Source organism: Triturus cristatus, chromosome 9 (genome assembly GCF_964204655.1).
Source record: "Triturus cristatus chromosome 9, aTriCri1.1, whole genome shotgun sequence".
NCBI lineage: Eukaryota > Metazoa > Chordata > Amphibia > Caudata > Salamandridae > Triturus > Triturus cristatus.
Genome location: NC_140592.1, coordinates 408086625 through 408112116, shown reverse-complemented (window position 1 = coordinate 408112116; position 25492 = coordinate 408086625). Strand labels below are relative to the sequence as shown.

The window sequence follows — 25492 nt, the reverse complement described above, 5'->3', positions numbered from 1 at the left end:
GCATGGGCCTTCCTCCAATGTTTGGGGCCTCCAAGCACTGCAGGGGCTTGCGCTGCGCCCCTGATGATGCAGGAAGTGGTGGGTGCCGCAATATCGGGTGTATTTGTGGAATCTGGGGCCACTGAACAAACTGTGCGGCAGTCAGCTCACCTCTAACTAACATTTCATATTTCACTATACTAATTCAACACTAATCCTTTTTGGGTTCTGGAGTAGCGTGCTACTTGCCGAAAAAGCGCTTTGATGCCTCGTCAGGGGTAGTAAGCGCTATATAAATGCAATTACAATACCAATACAATTTAGCTTTCTTCCACGCGTGGCTGCCACTGCAGGAGACATGCAGTGGACACACGACGTTGGCTAGACTTGAGTGAGAAGACAAGGGCTGCAGCCACTGCAAGAGACGTGCACGTGTTCCAAGGACTCAGGAGGTGTCACTTCAAGAGGAGGTGTCGCTTCAGGTCATGGATCATGCAGTAATGGTGGCAGCAACCGTGGGAGATATGCATCTGTCTCTTATCAGAGTCTGTAGTCCCAGCAGTGGAAATGCATGTGCCATATAATGTAGGTAGTAGCCACGACCAAAGGCATGCATCTCTCACAAATGAGACCCTGGTCACTGCAGACGACATTCATGATGCAGGTGAGGGGACGCGCATCTGTACACATGTCCAATACTGAAATCTCGGGAGAGACGACATGCATTTGCAACATAACACATGACATTGCCATTTCAGGAGACAAGTATGTGTCACCAGAAGGTAGCCACAGCCCCAACAGAAGACATGCATTTGCTTGAAGACAAAGGTTGCATGTCACCTGACACAGGTTGCAGCAACTGCAGTGGACGTAAATCTGTCACATGATGAAGGTGTTAGCCTTATCTCAAGAACAATGCTGCAATAGCTACGAAACATACATGTTACATGGAGACGGTGGCAGCTACTCCTGAAGGCAAGCAACTTTCAACTAATGATCACTACAGAATACACGTCACAGGATTCAGCCCTGCCTTCTTTATTATTAACCGTGCGAATACTTAAAATCTTTACAGTATAAAACACATGAATAACACCCCCCTCCCAACCACCCTTCCCCCAGGAGTAACCCGGTATTCAACTTAAAATAGGGCATGGCTGCATGGGCTCTATTTACAGCACTGCAGGAGACAGCCATGTTTCACAACCTGAACTCTACCACCACTGTGGGAATTGCATGGCACATGAAGCAGAGATGGAAGCTACTGCTGGTGAGAAGCGTCTGCTGCAATCAAAACACAAGACGTTGTGTGCCACAGGATGCAGCCACTGCAGAGAACACGCCATTGTCACGAGCCAAAGACTGCACCCAATGCAGGGATTGCATGCCACGAGGCAGGTGACAGCTACTGCAAGAGACGGGAATCAATGACAGACACCCCAAAAGATGGGCGAAGACATGCAAGAAATGCATGGCTCGTGGCAGCAGCTGCAGGAGACATGCATGTGTTGCATACCAGTGATTGCATTCCCTGTAAGCAGCTGCAAAATGCAGGCTTCTGCGGAATCTGTCCCTTTCAGCCATAGTTAAAGGTGCCAGTTAGAGTTATGTCACCAAGATTGCAGCGGTCGCATAATTCAGGCTGGTTGCAACCACTGCACTCGTAGAATATTTCATTGCCCCAAGTGCATTTCAGTGGCCAACTTTCTACTTACTGAAGTCTAACAGTAGATGTTCAAAGAACTGATTATTTATATGGCATTAAATGTGCGCCTTATACCCCAAAATAATGGTCATCATTTGCATGGAGGTAAATTCAGAGTACAAGAAGTCTCCCGCCACTCATATCCTCGGACTGTGACACATTTTGGCATTACAATCCTGGCCAAGACAGTTCAAATATTGGTCAACACACAAAGGACCCGATTTCGAGTTTGGCAGTGTGGGAGCGGGCCACCCCACCACCGCCAAGCTCCCACACCGCCAAACGACCACCAGCCGCCACCAGATTACGAGTTAAATCGTGGTCTGGCGGGCGGCGTGGCAGTCCTGCAGCAGTGCATTAGAAAGGCTCATATGTGAGCCTTAACCCCTTCGACGCGCTTGACGGAACGGTTCCGTCATGCACGTCGGTTGGGCTGTGCTTATGACGGAACCGTTCCGTCATGGCCCCGCCCGCGCACGGAATCTTCAGCGTGGCGCGGAAATCCGCGCCGCGCTGAAGGGGTTAAACTGCACCGCCACAGGATCGCCAGTGCACGTCCCTGCACAGAATGGACTGTGCAGTCCATGCCGTGCAGGAATGGGGTGCATGCACACAGGGAGGCACAACATGTGCCCCCCTGCATGCACCCCCGTGCATAGGACCAGGGGCCCCCTTTCTTTCCTCACCGCCAGCAGTTTCATGGAGTGAGAACCTCCATGAGACCGCTGGCAGTGAAGAAAGTTGTAATATGCTTGGCGGTGCCGCAGTGCACTAACATGCACATTGCGGCCTCAAGATCGCCGCGCCATTGCCAGGGATCGTGGATCCCTGCAGGTTGCTGCGGTGCTAGGGAGGTCCAACCGATGTACTTGTAATACGCCGGTCAGACCGCTGGTGCAGCAGTCCCCGACTGCCACCGCACCTCCGCCGCGAGTTTGGCGGTCCCACCGCGAGTTTGGCGATCCAATGGACCGCCAAACTCGCAATGAGGCCCAAAGAATCTACTGGTCAACATGTATGTCGGACCCCAGATTCAAGTGCTTAGCTATCATTCGAGCAGTGGTTTTATGGCAGAATACCGTATACAGAAATGTACAGAAATATTGCCCTACGGGAGTAAATAATAGAAAATCTTAACCCAAGGAAATGAGATGTTTATAAACAATCTATAGGACACCATATTTATGTCACACAATATTCTGAAAATATGTCAATATTTTGGTGCCACACCACAGCTAGTGGCAACAGGAACACTAGGTGTTTGAAGTCCGCTGGAACCCGTTTATCGCTTCATACCCAACCATATGCGGGGAGGCCCTTCTTTATCTGTAGCTTGCTCCAGAACTCCTGGAACAATTGTCTAGCCCCAGCATATTGAGTACTGGGCCCAAAGGTTTGCTCAGAAGCCCATAGCCCATAACTGGCCCTACAAATGTTGTCGAAGTGCTGAATACCAAGGCTGCTCATGCCTCTTTCATCCACCACTCCCTGTTCTTATTTCTCGCTCTTTCATGTACTTTTTCATACTTGCTTCACTGTTCTGCCTATTTCTCTTTCTTTTTTTTCTCCTTTTGTGTTCTTTCTTTCTTTCTCTGGGTGAAGGTCTGATGAGGAACAGTAAGCGCCGGTACCCAAATCGGAGTATTAGTGGAACACCCAAGTGAAGTGCAACCACCAGCTCAAATTAAGCACTGCGCGACCACTGCCATTCCCTGTGTGGCTGGCTCATGGAGGGCAGCTAATGGGGTTCGGCTGCACAAAGTCCCCACCACCACTGAGGAAGGGGCGAAAGGTGTCACTGAAAGGAGTAACACTCCTGTTCCCACCACCACCTCCTGCTTCATTGACACCTGCTGCCTGGGTACTAAACAGGCCGAAAATGTTAACAAAAGCCCGCCCGAGAGTCTCCTTTCAATACAAAATCCCTCTAGTGTGGAGTTTACCTCTGAGCAGAAAAAAAATAATCATTTAGACTTGGCAGGCGGTAATTTATCTGAAATACGTGCCACAGAAGGGCCTTTGTGCTGCGCTAGGCAGGTTAGATTTCAGCGGTTGTGCCTTGAAAGCCCACAAAGAATTCCTGAAAAGAGCCAGGAGCTCACACAGCTGACAAGCAGGGATCAGATTCAGTGCATCGGCCAAGTGCGCGCTAGTGCAGCTGAAACCCGATGGCGCTGGGCGGCTCCGCATTTCATCATTGACGTGCGCGCTTGTCAACCCGGCAGTTCAAAGGTTCAAGATCTGCCCGGTTTTGGATTTTTTCGTGACAAAAGTGCCACCCTGGGGCCCTCACCTCTGGAAGAGTCAAGGACAGGCGGAGAAGCCTTCAGAGGACCAGCGGGAATGCATGAAGCTGGCAGCGGGATGCCGCCCCCGCCGCTCTGCCTCTTAGGGGCTTATTCACAAGCCCCTTGCGCCACTTTTGCGTCATTTTTAACATGGGAAAAGTGACGTACGGGTGGCGCAAGGCCCTTGTAAATAAACCCCTTAGAGCACAGGCCCCGAAGATTTAAACGTTTAGTGGGCCCTGACACCAGCACTAATTAATGGCTGATTTGCTGGAAGGGAATGGAGCAGTGATGATGCCGTCATTTTGTAGGTGTGCGCGTGCATTAAAAAAAGCATGCGCACGCTTACCAAAAGACACAGGTTGTGTTTTTAATTAACCCTCCTAACATGGAAATAAATCTAAAGCGTAGTGTAAAGTGCTTTTTTAAATCATATCACACGTTACGTGGCTGTGACATAAGCGTGCTAACTACTGGACCTGAAAAGCTATTGGAGATAAATAAATAAATAATCCTGACTGGACCGGGTTGATGGGAATTTGCTCGCAGAGGTCGAGGATTCCTTGATCTTGCATGTAAAATAAAAAAAAGTAACCTGATAACGGAGTAGTCTTTTAATCCATTGCCAAGTGGTGTAACAAGACACAAGTTCGACACTCTAGAAAGAAAATGGCAATTATGATGTAGCGTAATGGAGTCAAGCCTTTTTCGAGAGGCCCAGAGCCCCGTCAGATTTACAGGATTACACCTGTTTTGGCAAATAATTTCCAATCTATATGTATTATATACTGTGAAGGAGGTTTCCTTGCTTGGCTTAGGGGCCATATCACATCCTTTATGCCACAGTATCACACGTAAACATATCTTGAAATATGAAATGATTTCATCCCTTGTAGGTTAACCGCAGATACCACTGCTGTTACCACCTATCAGCGGCATGGGTTAGTCTCGAAATGAAGCTGGGGAGAACCAATGCTCACTCAGTGGGACTGAGTCCTCTAAACATAAGCTGCAAGTATACCAGGGGTAGCAGAAGTGATATCACACTCTCTTTCCCCCCGACCTACCCATGATGACATCATGTGGTTGACCACTTGTTCCAACATTAGGCCCCGAAAAGCCTTGCACGTCTGTAGAGTACCAAGAGGGGTGAGGTGGACACTGAGCAGAAAGGACAGAAAGTAAACAGAGCTCAGACAGCCATGTTTCTTGCGGTTCCTGCCACGTCCTTAATGGCCCCTGAAACCAGGGTGGAATGACCAGTACAAGAGCCATATATGGACTGTACCTGCGTCACCAAAGGGAACGTCAGGCGTATCACTTACTAATCCTGACCATGTAGATGGGCGGAAACATAGCTTTTACTATTGCGGCTTGAGCTGTGGCCTAGAAAAAGGCCACATCACAAGCCGCAGTAGTAAAAGGCATGTTTTTAAACACTCATGCCCTGTGTGCCATGCACCATGTGGTGCCTGGCACACAGTGCATGGACGTTTGGGGAGCAACACATATGCCCCCCTGGCCATATAGTGGAGGCCCACGAGGTGTGGGCCCTGCTAGTGGCCCCCAAAGTCCCTTTCTGACAGCCTTTCTATGGTGGTGGAACCGCCATGAAAAGACTGTGGAAAATGGACATCCTAATCCCTGCGGAGGTGCCTGCACAGGCACTGTCTTCATTGTAGGGATTACTGTACAAGCACCGCCCGACAGGCTCCTTAAGCCTGTCGGAAGCGACGGTCTTTCCATCGCCTGTCGGTAACTAAATCCGGTGGTCAGACTGATTCTCTGGACGGCAGTTGGGCCGCCGCCGATGGCCTCTCGGTGGCAGTCCGCCCAACATCCTAATGAAGGCCTTATTGTATATGCCATTTAACTTTTTTTTTTTTTAGACACGTGAAATATTTTTCTATGTGGAAAAAATTGTAGACCCCTAAAAATATTGGGGTGTTTGAGGCCCTTTTTCACCATCGCCCTATTTGCATGCTTGCACACTCACTTTAACTTCATGCAGCTCTAAATCTGTGTGTGTCAATAAGGTTTGCAAACCCACAGTGAATACTGTCCAAGTTAGGCCTTAGTGGGGTTTAACAACATTCCCGATGGGAGACATTTCCCCCATACCTGCCCACACTAGTGGGATAATTCAACCAAGTTTATAATTTTTTTCCACACTAGTAGGTGGTATTTGCATTCAGAATTATCTGAAAAGCCAGATTCTATGAATCAGGATCAGTGCTTAACCCCTTCAGCGCTGGGCGAATTCCGCCGCGGTGCTGAAGGGTTCGAGCGCGGGCGGGGCCATGACGGAACGGTTCCGTCATGAGCACAGCTCAACCGTGGCTCATGACGGAACCGTTCCGTCATGAGCATGGAAGGGGTTAAAATGGGCAGGTGTTATCTAGGACTGAGTACCTGCACTTCTTTCATGTAATATGGAGAGCACCTGCGCTTTTCAGCTCTGCTGTAATACATTTAATGGGAGAGTATCACTCTTCTCACGAGTAAATATGTACTCCGAATAGAGAGTACCAGCACTTCTGTATTTCCATTTAAAGCACTGATCAGAATTTGGGAGTGGTGACCACAAATTCGTACATTACATTGAAGACCACAATATGACCAAGCATTGGCAATGTCGATAGGCCTGGACACGGCTGCCTTTCATTTTTTTTGCAAGCACACGCAATACAAATTTAAAAATAAAAAGCTAACATTGTCGCTATCTATAGGTGCCAAGCATATCCTTTTAAAGAAAAATAAAATAAACAATCTCAGGACTTGGCACACCAGCTTGGACTACAGTTCCTGGCACCGAAGTTCAAAATTGATTTAGTTGGATGTACGCATCTGATCAGGTAAAAGGCTGTCACTCAAAGTGCAATACAGCCAATGGCTGAAACATTGGCCATGCTGTATGCTGTTGTGGGGCGAAGCATACTGTGAATGGGACAGCTACGTAGTAAATGAATGAAGTATATTGAAGTTGATAACCACGTCCAACAATAATATCCCATTCGCTGCACCGCCTACCACGACTTCTCAAGGTAAGTACATAATTACTGTTCTTAACTCCACCTATACTTATCTTGTGAGGTAAGTACATGATTACTATTCTTACCCTCGTCTATACTTACCTTGCAATGTAGTGATTTGGTCAATGTAATGAAAGTAAAATTATTGACGTACTTTACGTATGCACTATTGTGGGATTATACCTCCTACGCACATTCAATGAGGTTGGAGCTCTTCATTTTTTATCAGTACCTATGCCCTTCATCAACTATTATTTTGCATTGTATTTTTTTTTTTATCCTATTCGTTCAGTCTGTTCAACTGCGCGTTGTGTCTAATGGGGACAGAAAAAAGCAATTGCCCTGTACACCTTCTGCTAATCCAAAAGCCACAAAGAAAATGATTAGAAAACTTAACAGAGAATCTGGAAGCTGCTGAACATGGCGATATACATGTTCCAAGGTGAAAAAAATTATAATAATAATTTAAAACTGCAGCAGCTCATCTCTTGCTGCCAAAACAATCCCTATGCCCCATGGCCATGTCGGGGAGAAGGTGCGGCAGGAAAACCTGAGGAGACATGATCAACAGACATTACTTCTAACACAAGCTGACACCCGGCTGTAAGTTATAGCAGTGTTTCGGGTGCACCAGAAACAGAGAACCCACAAGATGTCTGAAACTATATAAATGGGTGAAGAGCTCTCATGCGTTTCACCTGGGTGTCTTTTCAAGACCGTTCGCTTCTCTAGCTGGGCTCTCTTTCTCCTTCCACGCGGAAGCGCAAATGGCACCACCAAATGAAGGTAGACCTCTGCAGGGCTAGCATCGCAGGCCCAGATTTGTTTGCACAGGGATCAGAATTATGAGTTGTGTGAATCACACCATCGCCTTTACCCCCTTGTTGATGCATTCATGATAATCCAGCTGAAGTTTAATAGAGGGGTTGGGTCCTGAGAGGGAAAAAAGACCAGGGGCTGATAACCAGGACATAACGATGCAATCTGATCCACAGTCTTCTTCCAACACCATGTGTCACGTATTTGCAAATGTAAAATGAGGCAAAGCAGTATCCTGGTGCAAACTAGCACTCTCTGAGCCGTTAGGTCATCAATCCACTGGTAATGTACACATAAAACAAAGGCGAGACAATAGGTCTCGCCTTTGGGACCTTATAAGTGTTTAGCCATGCAACAGTTGCATAACTAAACACTTATAAGGTCCCAAAAGTGAGACCTATTGGCTATGCCAATGCTTGTTTTAACTGCTGCAATCTATTGAAGCCTCACGGAGAACATCAAAGCGATCGTGCAGCCGCGAGAGTGAAAGTAATCGCGGTAAAGCGTGACGCGCATGCCCGCGCACATGCACTGTAGCTCTAGGCTGGCCTGGTAGCACTTTTTGGAGCCCTCACAAAATGTCTCGCCAGAACAGCGTATGCGCTGGGTCAGGCGAGACCTAAAAATTCCTTGCAGTGCATTATCATAATATTGTACTTGAAAATAAGGCATGAGGCACTCTACATGAAGGGAACATGCTGGGAGGCCCATTAAAACCAGGCCTGGTTTAAGAAAGTGTGTTTCTAGCATAAGAAAGTTAAAACTGAGAAATAGTCTTAGGACTGTCCTTCCTGATTTAAGATAGTACAGAGACTATTTTCTTTTTGCCTAAGAAAGTGTTATGATGGCCTCAAGTCAGAGAAAAACAGTAGTAAGCTGGGCCAAGGTTTCCAGGCTTAAAAGAGATTTAAGACAGGGACAAACTTAAATGTATCAGTGTCACTCGCTTACTTCACTTTCCTCTTTGCTCCGCCCTCTCTTATTGCACATGACCCAGGTTTGAACATTGGGGTGAAGGAAACACTATCAAATTAGAGAAAACACCTAACTTTTTATACCTCTCTCTTCTAAAATGCACCTCTCAGTTTCATAATATCTCTTTTCGGTTTGGTGTGATTTAGGGATTAACCTGTCTTTTTGAAGGAGAGCAGGTGAACTTTTGTCCATTTTGGGTAGGCACAGAATTGATATGGGGATCAGGAAAAGTCTAAGTCAGTGAGGAGAATGCAAAGTGCCACCTAGGTAAAACATAACATGTGAATGTATGTCTGCAATTGTGCTGCTGAAGTTCCCTTTTCAAAGGTTTTATGGCTGCTATTATAGAATGCGATTCTCACTCAATCTGCTTTGCAGCAAGGTTGAGGGCTCATGCTAAATAAACTAAGGTCGCTGTAGGCAGCTGCCTTAGGACAATGCCACACTTGGCCACAAGAGTGCATCAGATTACAAAAGTGTTCTAAAATTAGCTAAACTGGTCCCGGTGTAATCTTCTGACACTGGAAAACTTCCAGCAGCGGTATGCTCAGACGTGAGTCCCTTGCTCACTTTGCCACTGGATTCAAGCAAGCCTGGCTGAAGATGGCTGAACTGCCAGAAACCGGTCCAAGGAAGCTTGTTTCCAGTCCAGGGAAAGCATGGCTTGGCAGTTCGGGCTGGACTGTTCCCATGAGGCACAGGGTCAGACTGATTTGCATATGGCCATGTCTGAAGTGGGGTGGCAGAGTGGGCTAAAGAACGGTGATGGATCAAACCCAGATCTGTTGACTGGGTGTGAGTGTTTGATTGGTTCTGATGCTCCGTCCATCACCACCCCCTTTTGTACCGCTTTGTTCGCCATAAGTTGGCAGGGTATGCTCAGACGTGAGTCCCTTGCTCACTTTGCCACTGGATTCAAGCAAGCCTGGCTGAAGACGGCTGAAATGCCAGAGACCGGTCTTAGGAAGCTTGTTTCCAGTCCAGGGAAAGCATGGCTTGGCAGTTCGGGCTGGACTGTTCCCATGAGGCACAGGGTCAGACTGATTTGCATATGGCCATGTCTGAACTGGGGTGGCAGAGTGGGCTAAAGAACGGTGATGGATCAAACCTAGATCAGTTGACTGGGTGTGAGTGTTTGATTGGTTCTGATGCTCCGTCCATCACCACCCATTTTTGTACCACTGCAAAACTTCCAGCAGTGCCTGAACGTTGATTGCTTTTGTTCCGAGCAGCAACGTTCCCCACTTATCAGATTCCAACATCACCCACAACAAAAGCTGGAGTTAAGGGGCCACTGGCCCTCTTTTGGTTGGAATATCCTGGCTGGGAGGTATCGGGAGCCTCACATCTCGATGCAATGGAGGGGAAACAAAGGCGCACATCTTATCACGTCACAGATACTTATGAGAGAAATGCTTTTGACTTGTTCAGTCTCTGTATTTAAGAGTTATGCATGCACTGTAAGAATGTCAGATGTGTTGGTCGCCCCAGTATTTGCACTAATAATTTGAATACCAGTATTTTTTTTAATTTCTTTTATAGCTCTTTAGCACTACTCATCTCAATGCAGGGTGCCAGAGCACTTTACATCACAAGCACAGATTATACACTGACAGGACATCATATGTGTGTAAATCAATATATAAAATGTGTTACATAAGACAGTGAGGATTACAAGGTGTAGGAGTCACAAGTCCTTCATACTTCACTGTGCTACATCAGAAGGATTACCATTTATGAACTGCAAGTTACAAAAGGATCTCTGTCTAAAATGCAGTAACACACTTACCCATTTACATTAAATAAAAATCTGTCATCTGCGTGTTACATAAAGTGCTTTGCAGGAGACATATTAACCCTCTATACTACTTTGATTCAAAATTAGGACTAGGCTCAACACAGATCTCTCTAGTAAATACATTATCTTCCAGAGTTATCTTACCACTGTTATTATTTCCTGATATTTAGCTGGCACACAAAGATCTCTGCAGCAGGTGCCTTCACCTCATTAGATATTTTAAAATACAGACATTGCAACCAATTAAGCATAACAGATTTACAGCCGCCTTTCACCTTGATGACAATTTGTTTGTGGCAGGGTTTAAAAAAACATAAATGTATAAGTTGAGGCCCGGATTTTGTGTCAGGGTTGTGTCAATATTTTGGCACAACCCCAATGCAAAATCTCATTTGTTAAATATTGTAATGCGCTCAAATGTAACCATGATAGACCTGCTAAACATATGTGAGGTCTTAAGATCTGATGTCACTTCATGTGAGGTCATGGGTTGTGATGCCACTTCCTGTGATGCCTCATGCGATGTCACGCACAGTCATGTTGCTTCCTGTTTTTTATGTCACACACAGTGATGTCTCTTCCTGTGATGTCATGCACGGTGATGTGGCACCCATTCTGCCTAACCTGGTGAGCCCCCACATCTTTTTTTTAGGACTTGAGCCTTGTTTAAAATAGAAAATGTTTTTAAGCTTCACACACTCTGTTTTCGTAAGCTGAATTAACTTTAAAAGCTGCCAAAGTTAAAAAACAGATGAAAACCCTATTTTGTGAGAGAATTTTCCCTAAAACGATTTGCACGAAAATGCTGTGCAAAAACTTTTTAGAAGGAAACTTTCACCCAGTGGGGATGTATACGAATGTTGTACATTTTGAAGTAGAAAAGTTCTGTCATGCACTCAGCAGGAAAATTTTAATTGCACACAACACTAATAACTTCCTTTGATATAGCGCTTACAAGGTTGGGTGACTAAGCTCTTTAATAGCAAACATTGCTATTACACAGCCACAGGACACTCGTTTTTGCCATCTCAGAACCTGGGCACAGCGTGGTACACGAGTCTCGTCAGTGGGTGCATTGACCCATGGAGTTGTCTCACTGGTTTGGAACCTGTGACAGGTGCACAATACGCTAAACTCTGCACCACACCTAGACGTTACCAGGGGCGCAGCTTCAGGTGGGGGTGTCTCACCACCCCCTAATAAATGTATTATCTGATACATAGTTGGGTACAGGTGCTTTCAGTCAGGTATTGTGAGATATCAGGCGGATTTCAGCCGAGTTTGTACATACACACTGACAAAAACGCAATCACACTTTCTCACTCTCTGTTTTGAAAGATCTCAAAAATATTGGTTATATAACAAAATATTGTTTTCTCTCTCTTTTTCACCTACCAATCCGCACGCCTCTCCCTTTGCACTGCCCTGTAGGCCCCTCTCATGCACCTGTTTGTATATGCATGCCTGATTGTAGGAAGATTTGAACCTCAAACCCCCCGTCCCTCCATTTTACTGACCACACTACACCCCTGGGTGATAACCCCTCTTTTTTTCTCCCTAGAATCTAAAAAGAACATTCCAAAATAGAAAATAAGCAGTTCTAGAGGTCTGAAAGAGCCTGGTTGGAGAAGAAAACCTCCCCCGCTGTTGGATGAATAACTCACGGATGCTGTTGAAGTAAAAACACAAACTTTGTTCACTTATGGAAGGCGTGGGCCACATGGCATTAGAACAGCAGGTCATGGCGGTGGTGAGAGAGTTCTATTTTCGATGTCATTTTCGGAGAAGGTCGCTGCTGCCGCTAAAACCATTTTGGAGGAGGAGGTGAAGTTAAGAATAAACTACGAAAAATGTCTCGCATAATTGAAAAGAGTAAACTTGCTTCCGGAATGAAGGCAAAGCACCTCCTTTTAAATATCATTCATTCGATCCACAGAGAGGGCGAAATCCACTGGGCTTTCTTACTGATGATGTCACCTTGAGATGAGACAAACAGATCTCCGAAGAGGACACATTCATCCTCTGGGATTCAAACCTGTGACCACCAGGATCTCTACAAGGGTAGTTGAAACCACTGAGCTGTCCTACAGGGTTGACACTTGTGAGCAGCAGGCTGCTCACATATCTCAGCAGCCGGAGTGTTAACCCAAAGAGCTGTCATACAAGGTTAGTATGAGAAAGATGTATCAAATTAGTGGATTGAGCACTTCACCTCACCGCCTGAAAAGGGAACGGGTGAAGGACACTGTAATAGGTCCATGCTCCGTGGGAGGGCAAACATAGGGGACGTAAAGCCCATGGAAGTAAATAAATCAGAGTGACAATAAAGTCAACCAATCAATGGTAAGCAATGGGCGCGCTCTAAGCCCACTGTAAACTAACAATATGTCTCATTAGGCAAGACTTACAAAAGACTTTGAAATGGGTCCCTAATGGGCCTTGTGTTCATGTCCTTACCTTTTACAGGCAAAAACTCTGATTTCGCAACAATGAATGTAAAAAACCATTATGGTAATCCATACCAGTGAAAAATCCCTTATTTACATTTCACGTTTTATTTAATCTTGCATTCCCTAAGAGTATTTGCTTTTTACAGATGTTGTGATTCTGTCGTTTTTTCATGGTACATATGACACTTGATTAGCAGATACAGTGAATAGAATTGCTTCCAGGGGTCTGGGCAAGTTAAGATTGAGGGTTGGTATTTATGACGGGGCATGATTGAGAGGTCTGGAGCGGTGGCTGAAAGCAGTGCGAACTTCTCACTGTGCTTGTCAGTGCATCATAAAGGTATTCAAACGACATGCTCATCCAGTCCTTGGCCTCTCTGCAGAGCGCACAGCGTGAAGGTGACATATGCGCCATTCGATGTTTCTAAGAGAAAGTGTGGGAAATATGTACACAACTTCAAAATATTGACAGTACTGAAGAAAAAGAAAATACAGTCCTTGCAGGTGAGAGGGTAAAGAAGAGGACATAAAAAGAGCTACACCAGGGCTTTAATTGAGCCGGGTCCCTACGGGTCTCAGACACAGTAGTAATTCAAATAGGACATTGAAATGGGTCCTTTTAGGGCCCTGTATTCATGCCCTTAACTTTACAGGCAAAAACACTGATCGATTTCTGAATGCTAAGTGTAAGAAATGTTCAAGGTAAACCATGTCATTCCTGTTTATATTGTACATGCTTTATTTGAGCTTGCATTCCTTAAGAGCGTTTGCTTTTCCAGGATGTTGTTTTACAGTATTTCTTTTCAGGCAGCATATTACTCTTGAATAGTGCATACTTTAAAATGAGTCGTATCTAGGTGTTTATAACGGCCACAACCGAATTGTGGCTGAACTCAGTGCCTGTCAGTGGGTCAAAAATGTGTTCAGAATACATGTAGGTATAATCCTTGGCTTCTCTGCAAAGCGTCACCTATGCCAGTTGCAGTTGTGATTCTATGCAAATGTGTTGGTAGGGTGGCACTGCGGGAATTTCAGTTTACATGTTTAAGCCAACCCCTTAATTAAACAGGCCATGCCCCATTTGAGGACCCCTCACTTTTTTCATCCCACTTCAAGCCCTGAGCTACACCAAGAAGGTAAGATTAAATAGACAGTGCTAAAGAGGAAAGAGGCCGCATGTGAGAGATGAAGCGGGAGGAAGTTCAAAAAAGCTGTGCAGCGTAAATATTTTCAAACATCTACCAGAGTCAGTCCTTAATTTGTGCCAGTGGTTTCCGGTGCTCAGCACCAGCACTTAATTGTCAGCACCAGCTCTAGTGAGACCCCACCACATGGTGACGCTGCCTTTTTTAACATTTTGAGCTGAGCACAACAATCATGTTTATTAAATCAACATACATTGAAAATGAATAATACTAGCTTCTCATGCCTTTATTATAGCTTTGTGTGGCCTGAAATAGTCTGAATTGTCACACTTGTAGGAGTGCGATGGTTAGGTGTTATGTTGCACCTGCCTTTGGCAGTGCTGGTCAGGGTATGGGTGGTGCAGCCTGCAGTGACCTTCCGAGAAGGGCCCTGGTACTTCATTTTTTACAAATTAAGCACTGAGCAGAGTAAAGTAATGTGAAGTAGACAATAGGAGGGTTTGGGGAACTCCTAAGACCACTATCCCTTTCACAGACCTTGGAAATGTTTTAATTCACAGTTTCATATTTTGAGAATGGAAACATTTGCAGTTCTAATTATTCACAACAAAATATTGTTGTTGTTCACTTATTTAATGCTGCTAACAAGAATTGTCAGAGCCAATAGATCTGGCTTGTTTTAGGAGTACATCCATTGTTGTGTTAGTCATCTTGATGCAAAACCAGGAAACTCGCAAAGGAACCCATTAACTCCTCAAGTGGCACACTGTGTAAAGCACAGGTCTTTAATTTACATTTTAAGCCACGCCCTTAATTAAACAGGCCACGCCCCACTGAAAGGACCATGCCTCTTTTAGAGTCCCCCACACCCATGTTTTTTTATCCCACTTAAAGCACTGTGGGTAAGAGTACCATTATTCAAGCTCCAGGAAACAGCTCAGTGCATAGTGAGCGCTGCATCACTGTACAATATAGATCTGAGAAATATTAATGCAGAGGGGGCGCCACACAAAACTATCTCAACTCGACAGAACTGTCATGATTGACTCCTTAGGCTCTGTGCCAGCCTGGGCCCAAGAGTTGAAAGTACAACTTGTATCTCACAATTACAGGTATTTATTTCAAAACGTCTTTAAAATTTATAATTTACATCTTTATGCCATGACTGTACATTAATCCTTATCCATCGCTGATCTATTAAAAAAAAAAACAAATACCATCATGTCATATAAAATATACACAACTGGTTAGTATGGTCCCATAATGCCAACTTGGGTTCTGGCAAAAGACGCACCAACACATTCAACCCAGGTCTGTGACTGTGAGATGAATGTTTGTTTTGTTCAGCATTCCGCTCATAATCTGTTCTTTTTGTATTTGTCACCCTAAGTGGAAAGGGTTTGCCCAGGTGTGGTTCCTGTGCTCGCTACGCCACCAGATTCAAGCTAGCCTGGCTGATGAGGGATGATTCCCCGAAACCGGTCCCAGGATGCACGTTTCTGGTCCAGGGAGGACCTGACCTGGCAGTTCGGGTTAGACTGTTCCCATGGGGAGCAGGATTGAGAATGATTTGCATATGGCTGGGTCTAAACTGGAATGGCATGGTGTGCAAAAAACAATGGATTCAACCCAGATCTGTGACTGGGGTGAATGTTTGATTTGCTCAGCATTCTGTCCATCATCTGTTCTCTTTGCATTATCCGGGGTTCTGGTGGCATCTACTAAATCACTATCAAATTATGAGTTTTGTCTTGATATAGATAAAAATTGCAAGTAGCAATGTCAGTAAAGTGTATGTACTAATAAATATGTATTTAGCAGCAAAATCTGACTTCCAAATCTTAAAACCTGACTAAATACAGGAGCCAGCAGGAAATCAGAGAGATCCAGTTCAATCCCAGATCCAGCAGCTATTACTGAGCCAGACTCAAGATCCTGGCTGGCCCCAGTGAAATATGCTGAATTTGTGAGAGGGGTTTCTTATTTTATCTTCAAGCAGGTCCCAACACAAAGGCCTCACATAAAGGACCATCAGCCCTCTTTTTGTTAAAGTATTATTCTGCCTGGGTGCTTCCTGCAGCCTCTCACCTAGTTGCAAATGCAATGGAGGGTAACACAGCCACTCCGCTTGTTATCACTTCTCAAGTACTTAAGAGGAAGAATGACTTAGAGGAAGGTTTTTGACATTGTTCAACCCTTTTACAGATATGCATGTTCTGTAAGAATGTTACATGTATCGTATGAAAGATTATACAAATATCGATTTGCATAGCACCCACTAATTATTTTTATATCATTTCTTTTATAGCTCTACTCCTTCCACTGCAGGTATCAACGTGATTTGTATCTCACACACATATCATACAGAGACAATCATTCATATAAGCGTGTAAAGTAATGCACAGGATATTTACATAATACAATAGGAGTTACACAGGGTAGGAGTCACATACTGGTAGACTTTATACTTTAACAGTGCTTGGTCTCGAGAAACCCAAAGTCAGGATTTAAAACGTTAACGTGATGGTTGGGGTTATCTGTACAAATAAGATTTTATTAAAATCCCAAGCAACCCTTTTTTAGCAACATTAGAATAATGGAAGGATTAAACATTTTATTTAAACCTTTGCCTTGAAGTTTGCCTGCATCTCTTTAATACTGGTTCATAGCTCACGGTGCTATACTGGAACTATTGTAGCTTTTAAACCGTGAGGGGTATCTTACCGTTAATATTATCGCCTGAAAATTGCTGGGCATCCAAAGATCTCTGCAGCAGGTGCCTTAACCCCATAAAATATTTTAAAATGTTGCCCATTTGTGCCCAACCAAGTAAGCCAAAACAGACTTACATTCACATTTGATGTGTTGCAATGTCGTAGAGGAATAATTTTGAAAAATTAAATGTGTAAATTAATGGTAAGTCTCCTCTTTTTATGACTGTCTCTTGTGACTCCGCCTTCTTTCTGACGCCACACCCTCACGCACAAATTATGGGATGCAAAAATATTTTTTCTCAGTTCCAACATTGAATACAGGATATTTACAAATGACTTAATCAGTTTATGTGTAACCTAAAACACTTGATGGCTTATATGACCATAATTCACAGCTACTTAATGGACATCCATGGGCATGGGTGAGCCAGCATTTTAACAAGTAGAGCGAAGAAAGAGCCGAGGGTCTGGCTTTGCTCTAAGAGCTCGTGTACAAGTTGAGTCCTGAAAATGTTTGCTATGTATATCGTGCCACAAACATTATGAAAAACTACAATAAAACCTTTTCAAAAATTCGAAAAAGAGTATTTCGTTAATATGCTGGAGCATTTCACCTTAGTATATCAGATTATCTCACTGCATTGATAAACATTTTTTAAAGTGTTATTTTTTAGTCAGCGTAGTTAGAAACATTCATGCCCCCACCTGACAACAATGACATCAGTGAACTAAAAGGCTAGTATGTATTTATGTCTATGGTATTCCTATCAAAAGACACAGGAATGTTGGATGGATTATGGAACAAATTAAACATTTACCTCCAGTCAAGAGATGTGGGTCAAATCCATCTTCTTTTGCTCACAAGGCCACCCCAGTTTAGACCGAGCCATATGCAAATCAGTCTTGACCCTGCTCCTCAGGGGAACAGTCCAACCCGAACGGACAATCTTCCCTGACCAGAAACAAACATCCTGGGACTGGTTTTGGGGTATCACCCCTTATCAGCCAGGCTAGCTTTAATCCAGTAGCCTAGTGAGCCCGGGACCCACATCTCTGGGCATACCCGGCGTACTTAGGGTGAAAAAGCAAAAGACACACAAATGATGGACCGAATGCGGACACAAATTATGGACTGTTGCTCACCATGCCACCCCAGACCCAGTCATATGCAAATCAGGCATGGTGAGCAAAAAAAACCGATGGATTTAGGCCCAGATCTCTGTACTGGGGTAAATGTTTGACATTGTTCAGCATTCCAGCCATCAATTGTTCTTTTTGTATTTGTCACCCGGAGTTGGACGGGTATGCCCAGACGTGGGTCCCTATGCTCTCCGTGCCACTGGAATCAAGCTAGCCTGGTTGATGAGGGTTGATACCTTCAAAACTGGTCCCAGGATGCTTGTTTTCGGTCCAGGGAGAATGTGGCCTGGCAGTTCGGCCTGGACTGTTCCCATGGGGAGCAGGGTCAAGACTGATTTGCAGATGGCCGGGAACAAACTGGAATGGTATGGGGAGCCAAAAAAAACGATGGATTTAAGCGCAGATCTCTGTACTGGGCATGAATGTTTGACATTGTTCAGAATTCCATCAATTGCTCTTTTGGCATATACTATTTCTATAGTGCCAAAATGCAGCAGAGCGCTGTGCTGTGCCTGTCTGTTGCCATATGCTTCCTGCACGTGGCCTTGATTCTTATTACAACTGGAGCAACATTGTAGTCTATTAAATCAAACACAAGAGATATTTTTATGATGCAGAAAAAGGAGCCTCTATGAATTAAAACATTAACCTACGACCACACAACTTGCTCAAGCAGGGAAGACGGGACTGAGACCGGTTTTTGTGGTTTCACATTGTACAGTTTCTGTTTAGGCACCTGATGGATGCCTTATTCTCCTGTTTCACATCAAAGGTTCACGTCTGCGTTTCACTCAGGACGTTACGGCGTGAGTGGCAGGCTGAAGACACGTGATAGCTTGGCTGCTTTGGGGCTCGAGGGTCCAATTAGACCACGAGCTGAGCTGAAGCCAGGCCCCTGGCTCGAGTCTTAAGGGCTCGCCTAACCAGTTATCTGTCCATCGGCTAGCACCTCCTGGTGGGGAGAGCTTGATAATGTTTTCCCATTTGGTGATAACGCGTCAGCGCAAAGCCCCAGGGCTGGGGGTTCGACGGATTCCTAGAAAAACTCACAGCCTCCCACTCTCCTAAAACAACTACAGATTTTAATGATTTTCTGTGTTTGGAAAAAGTACGTGAATAAAAAGCACCCTCACAGCACTTTGGCTTACAACCAAATTGTTATTACAAGTCAGAACAGGCGCGCTGTCATGCTTCACCTCGAGTGTTCGTATAAGCGGCACACCCAAGCTGCGTCCCTGCACGCTCCATAAATTATAATGTCCTGGTCCCCGGGACTGGGTTCGGCTGTTCCCCGGAACCCCACCCAGCGCCCGCCTTCACATTATACGTCTGCGGGGCGCTTTCGGTGTTGAAAAGCGCGCATGCGTTCAAGGTCGGTGCGGATGGTGACGCACCAAGCGACAATGCGCGCTCCATAATAAGCATGTCACAAACATGACGGTAATAAGAAAGCAAAGGTAATCATGTCACTTCAGGCCTAACAAGAGGACGGTGTTCACGACACGCAGTCTGAAAGCGAAACCTGCAAGAAGGGGCGCTTCAGTTCGAGGCTAATATTGTATGAGTAGCTATTTAATGCACTTTATGTCACGTGGTGCATGCCCTCCTGGGAATTCAAACTAACCTGTTGCACATGGCTTCTACTGGACCACGTTATGGTATATGGGGTCAGGACTTTATATGTGTACAACATAGAAATGAAAACACAAACCCGGCTCGTATGGGTTACAGAGCTTCAACAGGAGCCAACAGATACCACCAGGCATCACTAAATAATCCTGGTATGCAACTGGAATTAATTCAAATCCTCCACATGGCAGTTCGTTACACGATAAAACAAGCATATGCAATGCAAAAAGGTCTGGTGTTAGCTGCCAGCCCTTTGGCTTTGTCAATGCTTGTTTTCTTTTGCTATTTTTTTTTTTGAAGAACATCATTGTTGTGTCTTCGTTAGTCTAAAAAAATATTGTCTTAAAGCACAAATATGTTTGTAGCCTCAAAAAGTCCTTACTGGCACTGAAGGGAACTACTTTGTGTGCGGATGTGCTCCTGGAGGAAGGATAAAATGCTGTTGCTCACAGTCAAGTTAGCCAAAGGCGGAAGTGAGGCTGGCCCATTGCCCTATGCTACAGCGATTAGAAGGAACATGTGACTGAGGCAATAACAGACCAATGGATGAAGAGGGCTGGCTGAAAGCCCGCATAAGTAAATTATACATAAAATTGAAGTAAAATCAAAATGGTTTTGCTAACACTAGATCTAAAAACATATGCCAGTAACCACATCTGGAAGAAGCCATTTGTAACTTCGTCTACTGTCACTTTTAACTACATAATAACTATCTAGAAGAAGCCGTGTATGCGCCATGAACTCTAATGTACAGCAGAGAAGCCTTCTTCAAGCCCGCCACTGATGATGTGGTGACAGGCTCTGGAAAGTCTTCATCACTTACCTATCATGTTTTATAGCACACAATCCGTATTTGGATGGCACTGCAGTGCCTTTAGTAGTCGGTGCCTTTCCATTAGCACTCTTTTTAGACAAATGCGCACCTTTGACAGCAGAAGCAACACAGAAGACAGCTTTCTTCAAAGTCGAAACCCACCGCTGAGAGCGTGGCCCGGGATTTCGACCTTCATGGAGACCACGAAGGCGCAGCATTAGTGGAGCACTTCGAACCCCTAAGGCAACAATGTCAGGACCACGCCCCGTCTCCAAAGAGGAGCAGACCACTTGCCATGTTCTAGACATCACTATGAATCAGTACGCTACCCTTCCCCCAACGTGTGGTTTTGGAACTGACTTTGACCTCGTGAGCAGATGGCTGAACCCCAACACCGCAAGGCAGTATCTCTAGACAAGCACATGCTTGCTAAACTTCTTGGGTTCCGTCACAAACTCATATAATAAGCTCCTTATACCATGCTATGCTTCATTTCTGATGGCATTATTTATTCTGATGGTATGGTGCGTTTCTATAGTTTTGATCCCCTGGTTCGACTGAAAAGCGCCCGGACACCCAATAGGCCTCAATTGAATTTTAGTGAAGTTAAAGTATGAAATGATTATATACAATAGGAACCATCCATCCCATTCAATTACCATTAGAGATAATTCTCCAACCCCTCAAGCTACAATCTGTTAGACACCATCTACCAGAGCTAACGGCTGCTCTTCACTCATCCGCACAGATCTTGCAGCACAATAGCCCTTATCAAGGAGGCCCTCGCAGCTGCTCTGCTATATATTTACCACAACTCAGACGCCACGTACACTTTTGACCTGAAGAAGTTCATTGTTATGAACGAAACACGTTGGCTGACAATTTCCTACATTTGGATTTTCACAATAAAAGACTGTCTAAAGACACATTCCAAAAGACTGTGATTCTTACTGAAACTTCTTCCTTCATATATATATAAGGCGGTGCACCACTCCGTTCTTGGGCTCAGCATCTCTCTGCGTTGCAGTTGGCACCAAACAACGGCAGGTGCTGGAGTAGCTTGTGCACACCAAAATTAATGGACTATTGATCATCACACTAAGGGAACACAACAGGTTAAGTGCGGTGAGTGTGTCCGCCGTTGTCCTCCTCCGCAATCCGTTTGAATCTCTTAGGGATACAACCGATGGTGAACACAGTGCTGCAGTGTAAACTCACAGGAGCACTGTGGGCGCTAAACAGCACGTTCAAATAACATAATAAAACCAGGGACGCTTGTGGTAATTATTTTGCCTAATATCCCTCTACTGCTTTAGGCAGATTAAGGGGGTTACATGTTCCCTTGCTCCCCAATAACAGATGTTTTGGAGCTTAGTTTGTGATGGTGGTTGCCAGTGGTGGGCACTTGTTATTAGGGATCAAAATATATTGCGATCATTAGGCTTTGACACTAAGGCTCCGATTATGAGTCTGGTGGTACACGAACCGCCAGACGCGCGGGGGAGCGGCAGTCTCCCCAATGCCCAATTAGGAGTCGGGCGGTTGGACCACCACAGCCCCGCCGGCAGGGAATCACTAATATGCTTGGCGGGACTGCGGCGGTCACGACAAGCATATGGATGCCTCTACACCGCTGCAACACCGCCAGGCAACCTCGTTCCCTGGCGGCTGCGATGGGTCTGTGGCAGTCCGACCGCCGGACTCCTAATAGGGCTTTTGGGAAAAAGCCACGCCCCTGCTAGTCTGGCGGTCCATGGACCGCCAGACTCGTAATCGGGACCTTAGTAATGAGCAGAAGGCAGAAGAGGAAGAAAGAGAAAAGCTTTGAAAACTATGAAAAAGAAACAAAGCGGTTATGAAACGAGGGTACAAGGGTGATTAAGGTAGGGTGTGTAGGTTGATGGAAGAGGCAGGAGTTTTGAATCAAAACTAGATAACCGTAGTATTTGGCATTCCGCAGCACCAGATAAGGGCTGCTGGGGAAATCTTTGGACACTGCACTTATTTTTATTTTATTATCTTTGAAACAAATTAAGCACTGGTTACTGCACTCCCACGGAGCATTCACGTAGGCCTCATTCCAACTTTGTGATTGCATTACTAGTCAGATGAGTGTCTAAGAAATATAACCAGCCAGGTCAATGAATTTCCGTGTAAAGTTCAAGCTGAAGGAGCATCTCGGTGGTAGGAGACCCTCGGTACAAATGAGAGGGCTGTGACCGCTCCGAGGCGGCCAGGTAGCAGCCTCAATCATTACTTTGGGGAGGTGACGGCACCGCTCAGCGGGGGCAGCTCTGGCCACACTGCAAGCACAGAACCCGAGGCAAATCACGCAGTTCGAACCCACCGGAAATGACGTTTTCATTGTAATTTTATTTTTTCATCGCATTTGGCACTTTCACGAAGCCTGGTAAACTAGACCGCTGCCTGGTTCATCTGTATATATGAACACACCGCCCCGCGGTCTCTCTAACACAAACTTAATTTATTCATATACCTTGCACTTGTGTCCCATTTCGGCAGTAACAGCCGCGTGCTCGTTGACATTCGATGAGGAAACCACAACCTGTGTGTTTCTGTACTCGCCCCTCTTCAAATCTTGCCTCCTTCCGCCTCGTGTCGTGCCCTCCACTTAAGAGTTTTCTACCTCTGGAAAAACAACGCTGTGTTTATTTTTAGTTTCCAAAGCAGGGCATGTCACTCCTCCGGAGGGGTTGGCGGGAGCAATGTGGTTTTTAATGCGCGTGTCCCGCTAGAAGAGCAAAGTGCCCCCTCCCCACACACCAAAAATAAAGTGTGAAGGTAGGGGGATACTACAGCACACGGACCGTGTGCCGAAGCAAGTGGAAGTTCGTGATAGTGCCTAGGCACTGGTTTAACGCTATCCGAAAAATCAAGTTGCCCCTAGGCGCTATGACAAAACTCAAGGTCTAATTGCACGGATCAAGGACGAATAGTATCTAAATTATCGGCAGTGGAAATGAAGGATTTGCATTTGAATCCTAGTTATCCCACTTGATCGCTCAGTGTGATCCTGGGCATATCATGCAACATCTAGACTCTATTTACCCATATGTCATTATTAGGAACACTTAGTGCTATATGGATGAATGGCTAGTTAAATACAAAGGAGATCTCACCTTTATCCTCGATCATGTTGAACTTCTGAACCTCCTTGGCGAAGTACTCGTCCTCCGGGGTCTCGTGGGTTTGTGGGGTCTGCGTCTCCTGGATAAGTTCCAGGGTGCTGTTGTAAAGCACCATGACTTCCTCGGGCACCGGGGCGACGTCGTCCTCCACCTCGGGGGGCTTGTCCAGCTTCAGCTTGCTGAGGATCTGGCCGCGGATGGCTTCGATGCGCTTCCGTTTCACCATCTCCATGTCCACGGTCTGGCAGGTGGAGAGCGCCAGAGCCACCGACAGGCAGTGCAACAGCAGCAGGAGCAGCAGCAGCGCCCGGGAGACCGCCATGCCAGCTCCGGCGGGGCGTCTGTCGGTGTCTGGTGGAAGCCCAGCACGAGGGGTGTCAGTCAGACACAGCCGGAGCCCGCTAGGTCAATGTCACTGAATGAAGACCAGAGCCAAGCACGTGCAGTGTCTAAGAGTGACAACCTAAGCCCATCGCACTCAACAACATGGATGACTAACAGGTCAAGACCAAGCCCAATGTCTGTCTACAAGTGTCCAAACCCACCACGTGCCTGCTCCTGACACTCAACGTCTGTGACTACCGAACCCGTCATGCACAAGGTAGACGACTGATTATCCAAGTATAATCTACACAACTGTCCAACCGTCTACAACTAACCGTCCCAACACACTCGGGTTGACTAATCAAGTGCAAAACACTCAACCGCTACATCTACGGAAGCCTAAGATGATCAAATATTCCAAGTCCACGAAAGCCAAGCGTAACAGTGTCCCCAACCCAACAAGCTCTACAGCACCTCAGCCCAAGGAGGCTAAAATGCCAGCCAGAGCAATCTCTAAATCTGTTCCACTTCTGGGGCAGCAAATTAAAAAGACCGACAAGAAACAATATATACAGTGAATCAATTCTATCGGGTTACTCATGGGGCGTCACATGGAGGGCATCATGGGCTGGGACGTCAACAAGAAAGTAGGTGTGTGTGACCCCTATACATATCCCTCGCCTAGAGACTTCCTGTATGTCAGCGATCTCCTGTCAGTTTCAGCGCCCCACTTAAGGCAACAGAGTATGTCTGGTCAACAGCGCCGCGAGCGGACCCGGTCAATAGTTACTGGAGACCGCGTTGAAAGGCCTATGGAGCTGTCTAACAGCGCCACAGCCGGTTTCCGTGAGTCCGTGGGAGGCAGGTGGGGGCATTTCCGGGTCTGTTCATGCTCCGTTATGCACTCCACCGGCGGGGTCTGGTAAAGTTGAGGGTCTGTAGAAGGGGAGCGCAGCGGAGTTGGGCAGACCTTTGGAGGGTCTCTGCAGCTGGAGAGTGGAGAGACAGCCGTCCGCGGCCCGGGATACAGACTCCTTCCCCCGCTGGAGGAGTCGTGCAAGAAGCTGTAATTTGCAGAGCCCCAGGCGCCGGTCCTGCCTGCTGCTACACGCACCCCGCCACTGCCGCCTGCACACACTCGGCAGCAGAGTTTAAGTTATTCTTCGCCTCTCCCCTCCTCCCCGCTCCGGGGCCGAGCTCCACCCAGGAAGTGCGGGGGCAATGTGTGAAGCGCTGCAAACCGCACCGCAGCCGGCCAGCTACTCCAGCACTGTCAGTGAGTGCGGAGGCGCGCTGCTGCAGGGGGACCCCTCTGCCCTTGGGCTCACTCTCTGCTGATCCATCCATCCATCCATCCATCCATCCATCCATCCATCCATCCATCCATCCATCCATCCATCCATCCATCCATCCATCCATCCATCCATCCATCCATCCATCCATCCATCCATCCATCCATCCATCCATCCATCCATCTATCTATCTATCTATCTATCTATCTATCTATCTATCTATCTATCTATCTATCTAT

The 25492-nt window shown here is 46.0% G+C and overlaps 1 protein-coding gene across 1 annotated transcript in view; it reads right to left on the bottom strand.

Moving 5' to 3' along the window:
* The window catches only part of TGFB1 (transforming growth factor beta 1), a 127693-nt gene extending 102570 nt beyond the window's left edge, over nt 1-25123 (bottom strand). The window contains exon 1 of the mRNA XM_085625280.1: nt 23629-25123. Within this exon, the coding sequence (XP_085481406.1) occupies nt 23629-23959 (331 nt within the window). The 5' untranslated portion in view covers nt 23960-25123. The remainder of the gene's footprint in view (nt 1-23628) is intronic.
* Nucleotides 25124-25492: the final 369 nt, after the last annotated feature.